General features: G+C 39.3%; 1 protein-coding gene across 1 annotated transcript; it reads left to right on the forward strand.

The window, feature by feature from the left end:
• Positions 1-2,580: 2,580 nt before the first annotated feature.
• On the forward strand, positions 2,581-14,188 carry LOC137846819 (ATPase family AAA domain-containing protein 2-like). Its single transcript, XM_068664930.1, has 12 exons — positions 2,581-2,746; positions 3,699-3,825; positions 4,806-4,989; positions 5,985-6,164; positions 7,384-7,513; positions 7,665-7,861; positions 9,009-9,168; positions 9,503-9,637; positions 9,734-9,883; positions 10,955-11,209; positions 11,894-12,027; positions 13,437-14,188. The coding sequence occupies exons 1-12, from the start codon at positions 2,581-2,583 to the stop codon at positions 13,851-13,853; spliced, it is 2,235 nt and encodes a 744-aa protein (XP_068521031.1). The 3' UTR covers positions 13,854-14,188.
• Positions 14,189-15,587: the final 1,399 nt, after the last annotated feature.

A 15,587-nucleotide genomic window follows, 5' to 3' on the forward strand; every position in this document is an offset into this window, starting at 1 on the left:
GGAGGTTTTTGTTTGTTTGTTTGCCTTTGGAAGGTTTTACTCTTAATATTCACATCCTTCAGCAGAAGTGAGAAATGTGATTTTATTTTGTGCAGTGTCGCGGACCCTCCGAAATCTACTGGGAATGATGAATACCTCGCAGAGTACGAATGTGATGATGGTGGAGACAAGGAGAAACCAAGAAGATCAAAAGAACGTGACCTCATTTCAAAAGAAAATGTTTTGTACGGCAAAGAGTGTGGTGAGAAATTTCGGCAAACTTCCTCTCTCAAGTGTGACACTGAATGTAGCTCTAAAAAGCTTTCCTCCTCAGCTAATGCAGAGAGATGCCAAGGTACAAAGGACGAGACGAAAAACACTGAGAAAGAGCATTACCAAAGCAAGAGGGAACATGGTCCTACCGAAGAGAAGGAGAGTCAAAAAGCAGGTCCTTCCAGCAAGAGAAGGATCAACTTGAATACAAAGAATACAAACTTGAGCTCCTGATGGGCTTCATGCTGAACTCTGTGCTGTTCTTGTCCTACTCTTGGTCTCTCCATAGATACTATGGTTTAAATCCAAATAGAATCATGCGATGAGGAAGATCTCACTGCAACAAATTCAACATCTAAAATCAAAGTTTACATTTTCCGTGATTTTCTTCCTGAGCAGAAGTGTGCTGTACTCCTTTTCTATTAATGTAGAGAGTATTTCAAACAGTCTTGAAGTGCTTGATGACTTAACAGTCTGCAGTTTATTATCAATCCAAAATAATCCCCGACTTTGTAGACTATTTTTTTCCCAGTTTTGAATGACTACTAGGATGAAGGTTTTTCCGGCATCCAGAAAGTCATGTGGAATGTAACAAATTTTACTGAACCAGTAAATAAAAACTATATTTTTCTACTAGTTCCATTGTTTCAACTCTTCTGATGCTTATGGATGGCATAGATAACAGAGGGGAGATCGTGGTAATCGGAGCTACCAACAGACTGGATTCTATAGATCCTGCTTTACGAAGACCAGGACGCTTTGGCAGAGAGTTCCTCTTCAACTTGCCAAATAAAGAGGTGAGAACTTAAATTAAATGTTAGTGCTACCATGGCAAAGTCCAACTTTATAGGAAAAAAAAATAATTGACAACTTGAACAAAAGAGTGATATGTGGAGATACTGCATTGTTCCATGGAGGGCAAATCTGGTACTGGATATATATGGTCAGGATGATACCACCAAGTAGTTAGTTCTATAATCAAACCTTTCATTCCCAAAGTTGTACCTGTTTGCTTAATTATTTAGTCCACTTGGGTGCTTTCATCATGAAGTTGTGTTTTTGGTCTCAATCCTTCACTTATGAATGAATAGGGGACGTGTTTGCATTTGATTGTGCCCCGGATCAGTGGTAGTAGTTTGAGTCATAATTATTTTCTTCTTTATAGTAATTGTAGCAATTTGAAGCATTGTGCCAGAAGTGCTTTCTGTGAATTTACTGACTGAAAAGCAAATGTGATGAAGTAATGAGACTGTCACAATGAAAGCTTGCTAAGTTTTAGAGAAGTTTTTTGGACAACAAAGAAATGTTTCTGGATAAATTTTTCATTACAGTATTTTCCTCTGGGTCATTAGGTCTCGTAGTTTGGAAACTTGTTATTGAAGCTATAAATGCCTTTTCTTTCATTGTAGGTTCCTAGAAAAAGTTCAGTATAACAAATAAGAAATATTCAATTTCCTGGTTGAAAATGCAGAGTGTATATTAAATAACTGTAAAATACTTGAAAGTTGAGCAAGTAAGAAAAGCGTATTAATAGATGAGGGGTTCTGAGGGAGGACTGTTTTTTTGTTTGTTTGTTTGTTTGCTTTTTGGTTTGTTTGTTTCTTGTTGGTATTTTTAAGGAAAACTTGGGTCAAGCTAAAATGCAATGATTTTGCTTCCAGGCTAGAAAAGAAATTTTCAAGATTCATACTCGTGACTGGACCCCTAAGCCACCGGACATGTTGCTTGATGAACTAGCTGAGAAATGCCTTGTTAAGACTGAAACCAAAATGGATTCTTGCTTGTGAGCAAGTTGTAAAGAACCTTAGCTTGTACCAGGCAGTACCCAAGCTCTTGTGCCTTGCTGCACAACTAGTCAACGAGGCAGCTGGCACGCCTTCGTAGCAATCAGAGTTAGATGCTTTCATCTATTTACTCTTTGTTGTCGTTCCTCTTGTTGTCTGAGAACGTTAAATGGTTCTGGGTCATCTTCCTCAAGAGTATAGTTTTTGATGAGGAGTCTGCTTCAGCTGCATAAGCGCAGGATATCAGACAGTGCGCAACATGAAACTTCCCTGCAGAGCGGTAGCACTTTGAATTCCCTGTTAACCTGTTTGGTTTTGGCATTACAAATTGTTTAAATGTTGCATGTTGTAAACCTGGGCCTTGACTGATGTAATGTTTGATTTTTGTTTGTTAGGATACTGTGGTGCAGATATCAAATCTTTATGTACTGAAGCTGCGCTGTGCTCTCTATGTCGATGCTATCCTCAGATTTATGCAAGTAGGGAGAAGTTGCTACTAGACGTTAATTCTATTAAAATAAAAGCAAAGGACTTTTTCATGGCTATGAAGAAGGTTGTTCCGGCATCAAACAGGATCGTGGCTTCACCCGGACAAGCACTATCACCCATTTTCAAGACACTTTTTAAAAGATCAGTAGCGAATATTTTACAAGTTGTGCAGAAGATCTTCCCGCATGCAGAGCTTGCACTAAAGGAGGACCGACAGCAAGGTATAACTACAGCATCCACTTCTTTATAATTCTGCTAAAGCAAAAACTTGTGGTTTGTGCAATCAACTTAAACCTTTCAGACATAATGATGGTAGAATTTTATTATTTGCATGTGCATGTCTTTCTTTTGGGCATGTCTGGAAGATAACGCATAGGTTTTATTCTGGATTCGAAACTGAAATGCCAAATGGAAGCTCTGAATGACTCAATACACAGTAAAGGACGATGCGTTCTCTACTGAAGCATCCTGCTTCTGACGTCAGCTAAGATAATTAGCATTTGTAGAGGTTGACTTGAGGTTTGAAGTATAAGGCACCTATTTTTCTTTAAAAAATCAAAACTCAGATATTTGGAGGGGAAGCATTTCTAGGTCAATGTTTCTAATTCCTTTCTGAAGAATGTCAGGACCAGGATACAAGTATAACTGGTCTAAGCTAAATATTGTTTTAGCTATCATCATTTTTAACCAGTCTCCTAATTTAAATGTTTGTGGATCGTACTATACATGTGCATGTGAGATCAATTAGCATTGATATTTACTAGATGAATGGAATTCTGTGGCCATCACATCCTTAATCCCCGTGCTTTCATTGTGGGAACCTCCTCCAGAAAGAAATGGTCTTGTTTTTTTTTGTTTGTTTGTTTGGTTGTTTTTTTTTTTAGCTATTTAGCAACTGCGGAAATTGTTCGTAATCTCCTTTATTCTAAGGGGGAGAAAAAAATCACCAAGAGTAGCGTACCTTATACGTACACATCAGTGGGACTTAGTACAGCTTTGTAGGGCCTTGTGCCATCTCCTTAGATCTGTGGTGGGATGAACTCTAGGAAATAGCTTTCAGTGTGTGCTCTCAAATGAAGAAAGGGTTTTGGCACTGATTTAGAAGCTGTATTAATGTAAGAGAAAAAGACAAAGGCTATTCAAGAAAGTTAACAAACCTCTTTTGTCTTTCAGACAATTTAAATCCTATTTTACAAGATGATATGTTCGACAGTGATGGCGATGCATCCTTGATTTCTGGAGATGAATTAAAAGATGCAATGCCTGACGGACCAGAGAAAAAAAGCCTCTGTTTCAGCAGGTAAAGAAAGATAGATCCCTGTTACGTTTAAATTCTCAGGACTGCTGAGTCTTTGTAAACAGTTCCAGCTGTTAAAAGTGCGAGGGGTGGTAGAAGTAGGGGTAATATCAAGTTTGTGTGTTGAAGGGGTGCTTGGTTTTCACAAGAAGAAAGGGTGAAGGGACTAAAGTTGTAATGAAGTTGCTCTGAATGACCAAACTGAAAAGCCCAGGCTTCTCTTCCTAAGCCAAAGTGATCCGTAGACTACCAGAACACGTTGACTTAATCCATGGCATTCTTTGAAAGACTCAAGACCACATACATGTCCTGTCTGTCCTTTTAGCTAAAAATACCCCAACTTTATGGGTTTGTGTTGCCACCTTTTGCCCTTCTGTTTTCCAGGATTCTTAAACCAGTGGTGAATTATGTAGCAGAACGAAAACTGAGAAATGGCTTGTTAAAACACCTTGAGAAAAAAATTGAATGGTGTCTTTATTTGTTAAGCCACCAAGTTGTGTTAATCTTGTGGTATTTTAGTACGGAAGTCATGCAAGCCCACAGTTGGAAAGTTAGATCATGTTGTCACAGCTGGATCGGTTATTTTTCTCAGTTTCTATTGCTGTGCTGTCCAGAAGATTTTCTGTCCTCTAGAGCAAGGCGAATTCTCTAGCATCTTTGATTTAAGCCAGCAAAGGTACAGCCTGATTGTAGTGGGGAAACAAATGCTCCTCACAAATTTATTTCCTAGTAGTAAAGCAAGATTGCAGGGATATTAATTTGCAGTCTTGGTTCAGTAAAGATTAGGAAACACAAGGGAAGAAGATGAAATAATTGGAATGACTGAATAACTTAACTGGAAATCTTACATGTATTTAATGTACCGCTACCATTTGGATTATTTGGGGATGGAAAAGAAAGTCTATAGGAAAATTACTTGGAACATCTGTGTGTGTCTATTCAGCACCTCATTTATAAACTTGTTTTCTTAACTCTTGTTCTAGGAGTGCTTTCTCTGAACCAACATCATGCCGGCCCCGTCTGCTAATAGTAGGAAAAGAAGGGTATGGCCAGGTTTCTTACGTGGCACCCGCGGTGTTGCATGCTTTGGAGAAGTTTCCCGTTCACACCCTGGACCTTTCTGTTCTGCTTACAAACGTTGCACAGCCAGAAGAAATCTGCGGACAGGTACCTTTTTTCTTTTTATTCTCATTGGATTCCCTGACTGTATGTAAAGGATCAATCGAGTTGCAAGTAAGGTGAGCAAAATTCATTGGTAATGGGGGTGGCCTTGTTTTAATGTGCTGGGATGTTTGCTTCTGTCTGAAAATCCCCTTTTCTTTTAGACAGCACCACAAACAATCTGGATGTTGTACATGTCCACATTTTCCATACCCAATTTTACAGTGATGATGTTGCTAGCAGCTCAGGAAGCTGGGCGGTGTTGCTAATAAACATCTCTTTGTGGAAAGAAATGCTGCTCATCTCCCTGGGATCCAGAAAGTAGTTCTCATTGCCTCCTAAGACTGTGTGCTCCCAGTAGATGGCTCTGTATCAGACTGCACATCGGCTACTTTTTGTAGCCTTCTTCTAAATTATATTAGTAAGGCAACCAAGGTTTGGGGCTTCTGTTTATTTTGTTTTCATACGGACATACACAACTTGTGCCATTGCAGTATGTGCAATAAAAGCATTAACATTCACAAAACACTTCATTTGTACGCTGATGTGGTTTTAACTAGAAAAAATAAACAGATCTGGTGTTTTTACTTTTAGGCAGGATATCCATTTTATTGTTTGGCATCACTACCTTAAAATATTTTTACCTTTAGTGGAAACATTTGAGAGCCATACAAGTAAGGACAGACATGTTACACGACTGAATACTGATGTGTCCCATAAGAGGGACATTTCCTTTCTTTGTTATGCGAAGATTGTGGCTGTGGCCATATAGCTACAGTGTCTAGCCACTGCCTGAATATATCCTTCCCATCTTCTGACTAGAGTTCTTCGAATACTGGTAATCTGAAAGGGTGCACAGAGAAATTCCTTATGTGGAAGGATGCTTGCCACTCTGTTCACATAGTTTCATTTCATGGGGCAGTCAGGTGGCTATGTAGCTATGTATTAACAGGTTATTCTACGTGTTTTAGTTTTCTTACCCAAGCTTTCCTTTTCACTAGCTGATCCGAAATGCTCAGAAGACAGCACCAAGCATAATTTATGTCCCAGATATCCATTTATGGGGGGACAACGTTGGACCTGCCTTGAAACTTACTTTTCTAACTCTAACTCTTCCAGCATTTTCGCCAGTTTTGCTGCTTGCTACGTCTGATGTACGTCACTCAGATCTCCCAGAAGAGGTATTTGTCAATACTTTTCTTACTATTTCTTCAGTTTCTTGTAATTTATGAATGCTTTCAGCATCAAAATGCTGTGCTTTCTTAAATGCCTACTGTTATTACTCAGGCACCCTAACAAATCACTTAAAATTTGCTTAGAGAAAAAGAATACTGTGAAAGCATCTGCTTAAGGTTTTTTCTGAGTCAAGCAAGTGACTTTCACCCCCTTCTCACGCATGCAAATAATAAATTAATACAATAATTCCGGTGGCTACAAAGTGGTTCAGTCAAAATTATGCAGTGCTTGAAATGACAAGAGGATGTTTTTACTGAAAAGATTTCTTCTGACAGTCTGCCATTCCATGCTATGTTGGGTAAACTGCTAATAATGCAATTTAGTAGAGAATTGAAACACTTTGATTAAAAAAAAAAAATAAATCAGTTTCTTTCTTCATATAGGCCAAAGCTTTCCAAGCTGGAAAGCTGAGTTCCAATTCCTGCTTAAGTAACTTTGGAATCAAATTCTAGTTGTATTCCTAAATAAACTGTAGTAAAAGTACATGCAGAACTTCATTGACTTCTGAGAGTTTACATTAAGGGAAGGTGCCCAAAACAGGAACACGCTGTTCTCATTCCGATTATTTTGTCTCTGTTACTGGGGGAAGAGAACAGGTCTTACCTAGACGTGTTTATTATCAACTGCTTTGAAAGTGCTTGAGTTCCCACAGAAGTTTTTGTACAGGTTCTAAATTCCTTCTAAAATAAGTAGTGAAATTCCTTACCTACCTTTTAATACTAGAAATGGAAAATGGAGGAAGACATAGAGGTACTAGCTACTTCAGACACCTTTTGGTAGAGAAATAAAAACTCAGCAAAAAGCCCTCACTTGTCTGCTGAAGCCTTTCTCTTCCTTCTATAGCCATAAAGGTTCTAAGTAAAGGATGCAGCAAGGCAAGTAAATAAAAAGGAAGCGATGTTGGATGTGGTGAAAGCCATTACTTTATCAGTGTAGCGTACAATCCCTTCACCAAGATTTAATTCTACAGGTGATTCTTAAAGGTGATATTTGAATTTGTCGTGCCAGCCTGTGAAAATGTAGCCTTTTAAGGCCAGGAAGATAACTTTTTTCAGTTTATGTTCTTCAGGTTATTATTAATTTTAAAAGGTACTCATCTTTTTGGAGTAGAATATGAGTTTTTGTGGCCTTAAATCTGAAATGTCTTTCCTCCTTCTGCTTTAGATCCAAAAATTATTTAATAAGGAATTTGGAGAAGTGTGCAATATTGAGTTGCCTGGTAGGGCAGAGAGAGCAGCTTTTTTTGAGGACCTAATTCTAAATCAAGTGGCTAAGCCTCCTGTAAAGAAAACAGGTGAGGAGGATATAAGAAGTACATCTAAAACTTTCCTATCGAAGTTACTAGCTCTTTGGGATTTGCTTTGGTCGTCATTTTCTGTCAGTAATTTGTCATATGCTTATATTTGAGTACTGCAAATTGGCTAATTTTTCCTGATTAATTGAAGTTGATCGGACATTGGAAGTCCTGCTTGTAACACCACCAGCTGAGCCTCAGAAGCCACAAGAGGAAGAAGTATGGATGCTGGAAGAGGAAGAGGAGGATACCTTGCGTGAACTTAGAATTTTTTTGAGGGACGTTACTCACAGACCTGCCACTGACAGATGTTTCAGGGAATTTGCAAAGCCCGTTGACCCACAGAAGGTAAACTAGTGCTGATCTGTGTGTGTCTGTAACTTCTCAGTGTTCGTATTTCTCAGCGTTTTGGGGAAGGTTCAACTTTGTTTTTAGGGCTGCACTATTAGGATTTTGCAAGAAGCAGAGGCAGTGCTTTTACTTCTGCTGACTCTCAGATGTCTCTTACCGGATTATTCACTGAAAGTGACTGGTTTCATTCCAAAAAGCCAGTCCAAATGCCAACACAGTCTGCTCGTGAAAAGGCTTTGATATGTAGGCATGTCACAGCACTGAAAAACACAGAGATCTTTCCTTATAATTACAAACAGTACTTACAGGACTACTTTAATGAAGTCTAAAGCCCTTTATTGGACTGTCAGTTCCTGTAGGAACAGGAATAGGAGCAGCAGTTTGTAAAAATAAGTTTTGAGATCCTGTTCTCTGTTTCATCTGGAACTCCTCAATAGGAATCAACCATAAGTGCAGTGTGTTTTCTTTTTCCTCCAATTGGCTGCTTAGATCCCCTTTTCTCCTTAATTGATTAGATAAGCCTAAACTAGGGGCGTATATTTCAAAGACAGGTGTAACTTGACTATACCTGCGGATCAGCAAAGGCCTCTTCATGTGGGCATCCACTGGCTTTTCTTCCCCTTTTCTCCTAGGTTCTTGAGCTGTGAAAAATCTAGACAGATACGTATGTCCTCATCTGAACTAGTCATTAGGCTCCTCTTATGGTCTGAGGGAAGAAATCAGCACCTCTGGGCCCAGTTATCTCATTCTAAAGTAGATGCCTGCAATAGGTACTTCACAGGTGCAATTCATGCACCTTTTCCTCAATGTCGACAGCAAAAAGAATGTCGGATGGCTTACTCAGCTTTCACTGTTGTGATTTTCTGAAGCAAAGTGAAATGCATCTCCTACCCTCAGTGTTTCTTCTCTACCATGCATGTGCTTCTGACCTCTCTACTTCTTGTTGTCCTCTCCTAGCAGCTCTAATGCCAGTTGAAAGAGCCCTTCCATTTTTGAGAAGCAAACTGGTTAATTTCAGCATCTTCTGATGCATTGCAAATGTTCAGGGTTTTTAGGAAGTCGTTTATTTAAAGTTTTCAGAATAATTTTGTTAGACAGTGTGCAAGGTTAAGAAAACCTCTGAATGCTTGTATTTGATCTGCAGATACCTGACTATGCCACAAGGATTAAAGAGCCGATGGATCTTTCAACAGTTCTGACTCAAATTGACTCGCGCCAGTACCTCACTGCAGGAGACTATCTGAAGGACATCGATCTAATCTGTAACAATGCCTTAGAGTACTACCCAGATCAAAGATCTGCAAGTGAGGATGTGCTTTTTAGCCCTAGTTTAAAAAAGCTGTCAAACGTATAGATGGATAAATGCTGTGTGCCGACAATAGACTTTGGATGGATTAGATGATTTTGGACATCCACAGAGAACATCTCTTACCACATTGTAAATATTTTATCATTTTGCTACTTGGGCATGGAATTGTGATATAAATGTTCCCAAGGAACTAGTGCTTTTGTTTTAATTAACTTCTATGTTGTTATGCTGAAAATATTCACTGAGATAACCTTTCGGAACCAACCTATGAAGAAAGCAATTTTTTTCTGTGATCAAAACAGTTTCATTGGTTGGTAGACAACATTCAGTTAAAGTCTGTAAAATTTCAGATTGTCACAGAGCCTATGTTTTGCAAGACACTGCATATTCAATGGTGAGGAACAAAATGGATACAGAGTTTGGACGACTTTGTGAACAAATTAAAGAATCTCGTGAGAAAAGAGGTACGTGCTTTAACTCTAAGGATTTTAAGACTTGTCTCTGCATTTGTAACTGAAAATGCACAACGAAGATCTTTGGTATCTATTCTTCATTGCAAGGTCGCACCTCTCCAGCATGTGCTCCATGCGACAACTCCAAGTCACCACAGCAGAACCCTGCTACTGAAAACGACAAACCAGATGAAGAGAGTAATGAAAATGAGGAGATGACAGCGGCACCTGTAGATGCCAGTACACCCATTTCTAATGGTAAGTTGCATTTTATTCAGCTGCTCTTGTCATTCATACCTTCTCTGTTCTTGAGGCGCAACAGGTGTCTCTGATGCCTGGCTCTTTATGCCAGAGGTATTTTGTTTTCAAATTTACTTCAAAATGTGAGAGAGAAATCCAGAGGTCATTCATTCAATATAGTTATGAATTAAAGTTCAAAGAAAGTTGGTTTACAATATAAAAAACAAAAACAAAACAAAACAAAACAAAACAAAACAAAAAAACAACTTTGACGGCCCAATTGACATTTAGTCGCCCCTAAATTGCTAATTCTTGAGGTAAAAAATGTTGTGGATGGCAGTTTCTGAATACTTAACTAGTTTTTAATTATGCAAAATGGTATTTTTACCCCCACTCCACCCCTCCCTTCCCCAAATGCTAAAATCTTAGCTACCTCATACTGTGATTTCCAGTTGAAGGAGGGAAGTCTAACTAGCGAGAGTGGGAATTTTGCCATGGACTCCACCCATATTCTTTTGCAATACTATATGAATACTACGAATGTTGGGCAAAACCACAAAGTTTGTTTTTTCACAAAAGGTTTACCGAATCATACGAGGTATAAGTCTTCACGTTTTTTCTCCTTTGAATATTCCCTTAAAATTGTCTCATTAATTAATCTTTTCCAAACACGTATTCAGCTTTTGAAGTCTTCAGCTTGATACCAGACTCGAAGGAGAGCTTATTTCCAGAGGCTTTTATGATGTTTATCTGTATTATTTCATGTAGTAAGACAGTGACTTTATCAAATAACCTCACGTTGTATTAATATTGCCCATCCAAAGTAAGAATCCTCAGCATGTAAAATCCTGAAAGTGACTGTTTAGTGAATGAAATTCCATAGCAGTGTGTGTGGTTTGTTTGCTTGTTTTTAATCTTAATAGCAAACTGACCCCATTAACTTTCAACTCTTTTCTCAGCATATGTAGGCAGTGGTAGCTCAGTTCCTTTGTTTTCCTTGTCAGTCAAGTAAGATGAAGATAATGGATTTTGAAGAAAGAATTCTTTTGGTTATGTTTTGGATTACTTTTTTATGTTGTCTCTTTGTAGGTGCGTCAGAAAGAAAGCACAGAAGGAACAACTGTGCGCATGCTGCAGCAAAGAGAAGAAGGAGTTCTCAATTCGATACAGAGAACAGAGTACCAACAGATGACCAAAACGATAGTGATGAAGAAGAGTTTGTGGACAAACATGTTTCTGGCATATGTCAAGTAAAACTTAACGCTGAAAAGGAAAGTGCTAAGCTTTGTGGATATTCCCCACCAAGATGGGGAACTATAACTAATGAAAATCCAAGTTCAAATGGTAAGGGAGAAGTCCAACAGATCCTTTAGCACCTTATTCTTGCTGAGGAGGATTGCACTATTTATTAGCTTTAGCCTTCAATTTCACTCTATTTTTTCTGTTACAGCTCTCAAAAATCATCACACAGTTTATTCCGTAATGATGTTGCTCCTCTAATTGTGCAAGCCAAGCCCACATGTTTCTGTAGGTGCTGTTTTTTTGATTCTGAAGTCTGTTTTTTTCTAATGGTACCTAACTGAAAGCCAGCAGTCACTGACATTCTTTTAATGTACGAGGTGCTTTCCAATAACGAGCAACTTAGGTGAAAAAGCTGCACTTCAAGATGCGTGGATCCAGAGTAACATGTGGAATAGGAGACTTAAGCCCTAATGTTGTACTCTAAGATGTGTTCCCTAACCTGAATTGGCAACATGACTATTTTTTTCCACTATTAAGCTTTTCATTAGTGCTTTTGGTTTGTTTGTGGGTATTTTTGTTTGCTTTTTTTTGTCTTAGTTTCTAATTTTTATGGAGCAGTGACTTTAGCTGGAAAGAAGGGAGAAGCCAAGTATTTCTCAGTGAAGACGATAACAATTCTGTCTCTGTATTTGTAGAAAGAGACTGTTTGGCAGGTACAGGATACTTCACTGAGACTGTATTCTAGATGAACAGAAAACCTGACTGAAGAAATCTGTGTCCTTACAGATTCCTGGGCATTTCAAGCGGTGACTCCTGAACGTTCTTGGGAAGAAGACCAGCAACAGATAAGTGATGAGAACACTGTACAAGTCCCTACAGAGACAGACTACATAGTTATTGTGGATTGCAATGAGCTCAAAGTATGTCTAATTTCAGCTTTTCTTTTAATGCTCAAATAGGACATATTCCTGCATCATGTAAAATTGCAAATTAAGCCCATTGTTAACCAATGCCAATTAAAACAATTAATTGGAAGGACATATAGATAGTGAAATAATTCAGCCTGTAATGCACTGTGACTGTTTAGTTTCCACACCTCATGTAGATTTCTGTAGGCTACCATTTGCTTCTGGTCATCTGTAGTTTAGGAGACAGATTCTTTGCCTGATTTTTAAGACAAAAGGCCTTGCTGAATTTTAAAATACTACACTGACAACCTGCTAGTACTATTATGGATATCATTTTAATGATTCATAATTCTTATGATGGGTTTGAGGGCTTTTATTTGGGGATTTTTTTTCATGCTTTGATGTATTAAGAACCTGAAAAGGATCTTTATTTCTTGCAGTGATGATTTTAAACCTGAAGTTAGCAGGTTGATGTAAACTAGCTAGCCATGGAGAAGTGACTACTTTTCTGACATTCCTTGAAAGTGCAGTATTAGAATTTCTTATATTGTGTGTGTGTATATATATATATGTATATACATGAGGGAGGCAGAGTTTGCTGATAAGATGATAAGCAGCATTATTTCCAGGGGGCAGTAGTATTTCCATTTGGTATGGCTGCTCCCTAAAGCTACATGCTTGCAGGCTCACACAGGTAATGGACAGCTGTGGCAGTGGAAGAAGGTGCTGCCACTAGCTTGTCACTGTTGCTGTGCCAGACATTATCATCTCTGCATCTTTGGTAATAGAAATGACTGTGTGAGAGAGAGGTGATTGCTACAAGCAGTCGCTTTGCTATTTACCCACCCCTGAATTTAAAGGCAGGATTGAGCAAACTAAACCACCTTTGCTCTGGGCGTTTGAGCAATCTGTTCTGCCAGCAGAGTTGTAGGCATGGCACACGTGGGTAAAGGTAATCACCTAAGGGTGCTTCCTTTTCCAGCTGGCACAGCTGTATCTACAAGATCTGCAGCCTTTTTACAGTACCCCACGCTGCTGCAATGCTTCTCTAATGAAATGCAACAGTGGCTTTGCTGTGGCAGCAGCTGTCCTACAAAGAGGATCGTGTCATTCCCTGCTGCTTTGGGAGCAGTCGACTTGCAATTACAACCATTGATGTGATAGATTGGTTAGTAGTAAAAGATTGTCCGAAATTTCAGCCTTTCCTTTCTCTGAAATATGAAAAATTAACTCATCTTCTCTGCTGAAATCTCATGGGATATTTAATCTGTTCTCTGAAGTGTCACATTTTATTTAATAGCATAAGAAAAAGTAGGCTCTCACTTGTATTGTTACTGTTCAACCTCCGAAAACATATAGAGCGCATTCAAAGGATCTTGTACTATTCTAAAGTTGTAGTTTTGCTCCATTGTTGTCTTCAGAAACTGTTATGCTTTGTCACTGAGATAACGAAGGGATTTGACATTTATCACCTGGAAAAAGTATATGGCGTCATTAATCAGTGTATTTACAACCATAGAGAAGACTACGACAAAACCGATTTGGTGGAGGTAATTTTTGTTTTGAATTCTAGCACTTTCTGTCACTGTTACGCAGTATTTGTGTGTTCTGGGATATCGTGGTTGTTTAGCATTGCTCTTCACTGCTTAGCTGTCTGTGCACAGACAACAACAGTACGACTTCTCCCTTTCAGTCTGGAAGACGTTTATCCATCTTGCAAAACCATTGTTATATTTGGCATAACTGTTGGCAGTTTCTGCAGGAAAAAGCTTGAACTTGAAGACAATGGGTCCACCCACACAGCCCTTTCAAAGCAGTTAACCTTAGTCTGTCAGTAGTTTTCCTTGGGAACCATTTTGGGAGCGGGAGGACTACGAAGGGAAGGTGCTTTTCTAAGTCTTTCACTCGCTCTCTCCCTCTACAGCCAGTCATGCACGCTGATAGCAGTTGTTCCATCCTTGGAGAGAAATTTAAGTATATAACAAGAGTTTGAGACTTCCCTCTAGTCACACTCTAATCTCTTTTTAACTAATGCGCTTGAGCATCTGTAACTAGGGAGATTTCTGCCTGTGCCAGTTTTACACTGAGTCAAATTCTCTGGTCTCTTCCTGTAAAAGATGATTTCGGAGTTGTCCGAACTCCTCAGAAATCTGTGTGAGGCGTCCATGGTCCAAGTCAGGTGTTCCCAGTATACGCTTGGATATTCACTCTTCACGTTGAAGATCCTTGAACCCATTTATCTTAGAGTTGCTTGTGCTTGAGAACAGATAAAATTTGTTGTGCCGATCAGTCTGCCTTGAAAAGAGAGTGCCTCTTTTTTTTAGGCACTGGTCATCTCGATCTCTTCTTCCACATCTGATAAAGAGTTAGAACGGACACTCTGTTCTGCCTGTGAGAGGATTATTTAGATTCAGGGAGGCTGCTCCTGAAAAAAAAAATGAGATCTTTTAGCTCGAGAAGGGATTTATTTATGTTATCTCATGGCCTGTGAACTTTTGTAACTTAACATTTAATTTAAGTGTTAAAAGTTAAGTAGCTTTCTTGGTTATCTATTTCTTCCTTTAGCTTAGGCAAACAAATCTCTCCTATTCAGAGTGCACTGTACAAGTTAGTCAGGAGCGTGCTCTACTGTATGGAGAGAGAGAGAACTTAAGGAGTAATTATTCAAAGTCCAGAAATTAACTTGAACTTGTTGTGGCTTCTCACGAACTGTTTCTTCTTTCTAATTGTTGTGAAACCACTGCTGAGAGAGATCCATATAGTTGATATCCTCCTCTCTATTTTGGATGTATAAGGATGCCTCTGAAGCCAGAAGGGGTAATAGGCCGTTGTGATGGTGGTAGCACACTGTTTGCTAAATATTACTAACCATGTATTACAAATTATTTATTTTTATAGTAATAGAAAGTGTTCTTAAGCTTTCATTTGTGCTTACTGCTATTTTAGTAATAGGTAGTAATGGTAATAGAAGGATGGTTGGACTAGATGATCCTGTGGGTCCTTTCCAACCTTTTGGTTCCAACACCTTTGTGTTTCTATGATTCTTTCATGAGGAAGCTGTAGACCGCGATGAGGTCTCCCCTCAGCCTGCTCCTTTCCAGGCCGAACGGGCCCAGTGCCCTCAGCCGCTCCTCATATGTCTTCCCCTCAAGGCCCTTCACCATCTTCGTAGCTCTTCTCTGGACACTCTCCAACAGTTTAATGTTCTTTTTGTACTGTGGTGCCCAGAACTGCACACAGTACTCGAGGTGAGGCCGCACAGCGCGGAGCAGTGCAGGACAATCATAGAATCATAGAATATCCTGAGTTGGAAGGGACCCTTAAGGATCATCAAGTCCAACTCTTGACACCGCACAGGTCTACCCAAAAGTTCAGACCATGTGACTAAGTGCACAGTCCAATCTCTTCTTAAATTCAGACAGGCTCGGTGCAGTGACCACTTCCCTGGGGAGCCTGTTCCAGTGTGCAACCATCCTCTCTGTGAAGAACCCCCTCCTTATGTCAAGCCTAAATTTCCCCTGCCTCAGCTTAACCCCGTTCCCGCGGGTCCTGTCACTGGTGTTAATGGAGAA

This window comes from Anas acuta, chromosome W, assembly GCF_963932015.1.
Source record: "Anas acuta chromosome W, bAnaAcu1.1, whole genome shotgun sequence".
Taxonomy (NCBI): Eukaryota; Metazoa; Chordata; class Aves; order Anseriformes; family Anatidae; genus Anas; species Anas acuta.